We start from the raw sequence: 6,000 nt of genomic DNA, 5'->3' as shown, positions 1-6,000 counted from the left end.
GCCAATCTCGCTTCTTCCGGCGCTAGCGAAGATTACGGAAAAACATGCCCACGGCGTCTTGTCGAGCTTTTTGGAAGCTAACAATCTGCTCCATATATCCCAATCCGGTTTCCGTCCTAATTTCAGCACGGAAACGGCTCTGTTGGAGGTTACTGAGATCATCAGGGAGACCTTGGATGTCGGCGGCAGGGCCATGTTGGTCATGTTAGACCTATCGGCGGCTTTCGACACCGTCCCCCATAAGGCGCTCCTAGCTAGGCTGTATGACATCGGCCTTAGAGGGACGGTGCTTAGGTGGTTTACTTCTTTCCTTGAAGGCCGCCGTCAGACGGTCTGGGTTTCCCAGAGTTCCGCCGAGATGCCGCCACTGGGAGTGGGGGTTCCACAGGGTTCTGTGTTGAGCCCCACGTTGTTTAACATCTTCATGTCCCCTTTGGCGGCCTTGGTGGAGGCTTACGGGGCCCGGATCGTCTCTTATGCCGACGATACGCAACTCCTCTTCACATGCGGGAAAGACCAAGAGTTTGATGGAGAGAGAATTCGGGACTGTCTTGCATTGGTCTTCGACTGGTTCCAGCGGAACAGTCTGAGGGCCAACTCAAGTAAGTCCGAGGTTCTATTCTTTGGTTGCGTCGCCGATCCGGAGTGGCAGCAATGGTGGCCATCTGACATGAGCCCTCCGGCACAGCCGTCTTTGGTGGCCAAAAATTTGGGTGTCAAACTTGACAATCAGCTGTCGCTGAGAACTCATATTCTAGGTCTGGCTGGCACCTGCTACGGTATCCTGAAAATGCTCCGCAAATTTCTGCCTCTGCTGTCTGAGGAGCACAGGAGGATTACTGTGCAGGCTCTTGTCGGCTCGAGGCTTGACTATGCTAACGCCCTCTTTCTTGGCCTCCCTGACTACCTGGTTCAGCGCCTACAGGTGGTGCAGAACTCTGCCGCCCGGGCTATTTTTGGCCTTCGCAGACGAGCTTCAGACGCTACACTGGCTGCCTATCAGGAAGCGGATCCAGTTCAAATCCTTGACTTTGATGCATAAAGCCCTGTTTGGATCAGGGGCTGGATATCTGCGGCGGAGACTGGCCTTCTATCGTCCAGTCCGCTCCTTGCGTTCGGAATCCCTCTTTAAAGCGGTGGTCCCGCGGGTGAGGAAGGCCCGCGCGGGAGGACGTTTTTTCAGCTGCAGAGCTCCCCAGCTGTGGAATTTGCTTCCTCTTTCGCTCCGCAGCACTGCCAACTTGCTTCAGTTCAGGAAGAGCCTGAAGACCTGGCTTTTTAATCTTTAGTTCGCTTTTACTGTTTATTGCTTTTATTGTTTTTTTTCTGTGTTGTGTTATTTTTACTCTGAGCTGCAGGTGGAAAGCGCCGGGACACTCATCCTGAGTAGCCGTGCGCTATATAAAAAGCTACATAACATAACATAACATAACAACTATTCCCCAGGGGTTCATTCATGGCGTTCATATGCCAGACTTTACGTCAAACTACGGCATTCTTAAACACCTTCAAGGTATAGATATACCTTCACTTGCTATGGCAAAGCACGGTGGTTCGGAGCAGTTCGACAACCTACTTCCCCGACACAGCTCGCCACAGCAAATGCCGAAGGAAGCCGACTCTCCAGTTGACGCACTGATCAGGAAGCTGCCCTCCTCTGCTGAGAAATCCAGCTCCATTGTTTCCGGCTCCCCTTGCGGGGTGTTGGGAAATAGAGTCCTGAGACAGAGATACCAGGCCTCCTTCATTCTAAGGAATGGAGCTGATAAGAACCTAGAGAAACCTTTGGTTGATTCTTGGCAAAACTAAACCTATGCAAAAGACCATACTTACTACTTCCCTCATACTATACCTAGGTTAGGTACATTGGGGTAGGCGTATTTTAGAAGCACCGGTTGAGTATTTTAGCCTGTGTTATTTATGTATGTATTTTTATATGGCTTAGTAACCATACAATGCTCTTACAGTATTATTTCATACTACTGTTTAAGCTGTACGCATTATACTTTGCATTTTGCCTAACGATTGTAGCAGTTCACCTCTCTTGCAAGAGAAAGAAGACTGTCCAATAAACCTTTTATTGAAAACGCCCGTCTCACTATTTATTTGCAACTCTGTAGAAACTAAGCATGCACGATTGACTGAGTGAAATACTTATCTATTGTTTCCACGACTCTGAGAGTGATATTCTTATTCTTGGGAAACAAAGTTGTCATGTTTATGCGGTTGTCAGAAACTAATCCCTTCTTGTGTATTCTATAAAGTTTCTAGTGACCTATGAGTTAGCTGGCACACACAATTAAGTTTAGTATATTCGATAGAGACCTATTGACTTAAGTCCTACGTCAAATCTATAGGATATATTATTCCAATTCGCAGAGCCTATTGGGAATGTAGGAACTACACTACACAGTGACTCCTTTGCAAGTGGTGTTCCACAGCTGAACACCATTTGGAGTCAGTTTTTGGCACAAAAGAAATCGTTCCACTGAGCGATCTAATAAAAGGAAGAGGAAAGGTGGTTATTTAAGTTTCAGGAGCTATGCAATGGTAAATGTCATGGGTGAAATAATGCAACCAGGTGGTAATGGTAATTGCATTTATAAAGCGTTTGTATTAGTCTGATGACGCGTCAAAGTTCTTTTTTCGGCGAGTAGCACGCTACTACGGAACCCAAAAAGGATTAGTGGTGAACTAATATAGAGAGATATGCACTTAATTTAAGCGGTGGACATGTGAGTTTGTTTTTTGACCGAAAAAAGGATAGTGGAGGGATAGAAAAGGGAAGGGTTTGCAAGTATATAGTGCTTGCTACCCATATGAAGTGTCAAAGCGCTTTTCAGCAAGTAGAACGCCACTCCGGAAGCCAAACAGGATTAGTGTGGAATTAGTGTACAGAAATATGGAATTTATTTGGGTGGTGGATATGTTAGTGTATAAGTTGGATTGAAAAGGATAGTGGAGGGATAGAAAAGGGAAGTGGTTGAAACTCAGGACAAGTAGACCATTCAGTAGACATAAATAAAGGTAATACCATAAACATTCATGCACCAGTGAGAGATAGATTAAGACTTGATCAAACTTTTCAGCAGTGTGTGGAGAAGTGTCTGGTGGAATACAGAACAGTATCTGACCCTCAATCGAAACTCCAGAAGAGTTAAGAGTAAAATGTAACAAGTCAGGTGATGAAGCTCTTCATATAACAATACGATTAGCAAAGCTAGTCCAGGTACCCGCTAAACTGCAGCAAGCAGACCGAATTTCCATTAACAAGTGCTGGTGTTGATCGAGACACAAAAGAAATGGTGTCCATGAGTCCTCATCCTGCATGGGTGTCCCAGGCGGCACACAGAAAACCAGGCAACAAAACAAACAATAAAATAGCATCAAATGGTCGCTTTTATTTGTCTCAGCTCCCAAGCAGTTATTTAGGTCAACCTTGATATTAACTTCAAAACTCGTTTCCATTATGTAGATGATCACGCGCCAAAGCTGATGGTATTAATGCATGAATAGTAATGATTAAGTTATGAAATTAATATTTTAAATGCATACATATTTACAAGTACAGTGTTGCTGAAACATTCTTCCTTGGGATTTGCTGACGTCTGTTGATCGTTGTTTGTGATACCACATTCGGACCTATAAAGACATATGGCTAAAAATGCGTAAAACAGTAATGCAGTTAGAAATATTTTTATAAATGATCCATTTAGGTATATATCCATATGTATAAGTGGTGAGACACACGGTAAAGGTTTTAACAATAACATGCTGTCAATAAAGTGTTTGTTTTAACATCATTTAGTAGACAAAATGTTAAGTTTAATGATCTATTCGAGAGATTTAGTGAAACATGAACTACGTCCAAAGTTAGATACAAAAGTGAAGCATTTGTAGGTCTTTATTACTATTGGACTGTTTATCCCATTTTGGGCACCTACTCCTATTTGCACCCAAAAATGTGACTTAATGTTGGGTACAAACTGCATCCAACAACAGTGCTTGCCATCCCAATGTTTACAAGTTATAATCTGACAAGAATTTGGGAGCACAAATAGCGCTAAATGCTTGTTTATGCAGGACACAGAATGGGGAAAAACGTTATCCACACTGCAAGGTCTTAAATAACCCCAGGCTCAGCTGGCGTAGGAGGTCCACGGAGTTGGGAAAAAACTCTTTGCCCCGCTCCACCACCCGCCTCTACCCCACTAGTAAAAAACATTTTATGATTAATTTAAAAAGAAATAAACACATTACTTACCTGTACTGAGGCGTCTCGGGCTGCCCTACTCCTCCTCACCATCTCTTGCCAGCATCTTGCCAGTGTGCGCATGCGCATTTCGTCTTAGAAATGCACATGTGCATGTGCGCGCGCATGCGCAGTTCTCGCAAGATGCAGGAGAGAAACGGCAAGGAGGAGGAGGGCAGCATATTTACATGATGACTTTTGAAGATTTCGTTCGATTGATATATCAGTTAAGAATCATACCCATTTTTAACTTTACAGTCATGAAAATGTCAATTTTAGAGAGGCAGTTAGAATTTCTTTAATTTCTCTCTGTTTTAGGCCCATTGACAGCTCTTAAGATAGCATTTGTGTCTTTGACAGAAGTCAACATGCTACATGACACTATTGTATTGATACTGCAAAACAGTGGCACAAATACCTTAACTACATCTCCATTAATATATGAGTACGTTCACTCTCCACACATGAATGCAGAAACACCACACATCCACACATATAAATAGCACATAAGCACGTTTTATGCCACATCAGACATATCCACGAATGCCCACAATAGATGAGTGTGTGGTGGCCAGCATAGGTACAGAATACTATGCTTAGGCATACTTTAAAACATTTTCCACATTCTATGTAAGTTGTACAGTAGAGCACACATTCAATAAGAGAAAAAGTATGTTAAATAAAAGGACTTCTGCTTCTTATCACCTGTCTCAAGGACACATTATTATTTGGCACATTTGCGCTGGAAAGTAAATACTTTATCAACACTTTGTACCATTTTGCATAATTTTTGTGACTTTGCACCCATGGAAGGTGTTGTTGATAAGTCACCTTCTTGTCTCATAAATTGGAAGCTGGTCGTTCAATGACAGGCATTTTTATCATGTGACTGTGACACTTCCCAAAAGTTAATGGATTACCGTGTTCTTTCTCCTCACATTTTTTTGGAGCTTAGTTGCTGGTGGGATATGATCTTATTCACAGTAACTGACAAAGATGTGTTAACAGAATAAATACAATGAACAACATAGTAGAAATAATTTTATTTTGTAAAGTATCAAAGTTGTAATAATGAAAACTCAGCCAAAACTCAGCCAAAAACCAACACATCTTGCCACAATAAACAGGGAAGGCACTCCACATCGGCTGAAATAATAACCACTGCAAATGGAGTCACCTGCGTTGTATAGGATTGTAGTGACATTTTAGTACATTTCAGTACAGGGCACATGCTGTCTGAAAAACTCAGCAACTGAAACACTCTAGCTCACTTTCAATCCATCAGTGCACCTGAACTGCAAAACGACGGATTATCGAGATACACACATCAATATGTTAATCTATATAGTCACCCACATGATCTAAGCAAAATACACTGAAGACTAATGATGAATGAGAGCCATAACAATTGGTCCAGTCAGTCTTACAGGATGCAAGTGGATATGATACTGAACACTTGGAAAGATGCAGCGTTGAGTTTTAAGGATAATGTGTGTTGAACATAACCCTTTATTGAACTAGAAGGACGAAACAACTCACTGGTATTCAATATTTCATGATAGTTCATAATTAATTCTCGTCATCACAAGATAGTTTGATGAATGTAAAATCAACTGCAACTGCAAAATTTCCAACAAATTCCATAAATTCTCTGAAATCAATTTCCGCTTTTCCATTTTCTTCAAGATTGGTGAGGATTTGAGTCAAGTTGCTGTTCCCTTCCAAGCACTACATAAAAAAACAGTTGA

At 42.2% G+C, this 6,000-nt stretch overlaps 1 protein-coding gene across 1 annotated transcript in view; it reads right to left on the bottom strand.

Annotated features, from left to right (window-relative positions):
- Nucleotides 1-5,297: 5,297 nt before the first annotated feature.
- LOC144783321 (uncharacterized) overlaps nucleotides 5,298-6,000 on the bottom strand; it is a 234,512-nt gene continuing 233,809 nt past the window's right edge. The window contains exon 4 of the mRNA XM_078662356.1: nucleotides 5,298-5,980. Coding sequence (XP_078518482.1) covers nucleotides 5,822-5,980 — 159 coding nt within the window. The 3' untranslated portion in view covers nucleotides 5,298-5,821. The remainder of the gene's footprint in view (nucleotides 5,981-6,000) is intronic.

The sequence above is a fragment of the Lissotriton helveticus genome, chromosome 9, assembly GCF_964261635.1.
Source record: "Lissotriton helveticus chromosome 9, aLisHel1.1, whole genome shotgun sequence".
Taxonomy (NCBI): domain Eukaryota; kingdom Metazoa; phylum Chordata; class Amphibia; order Caudata; family Salamandridae; genus Lissotriton; species Lissotriton helveticus.
The sequence above is the reverse complement of the archived record's forward strand: the minus strand, read 5'-3'. Positions and strand labels throughout refer to the sequence as shown.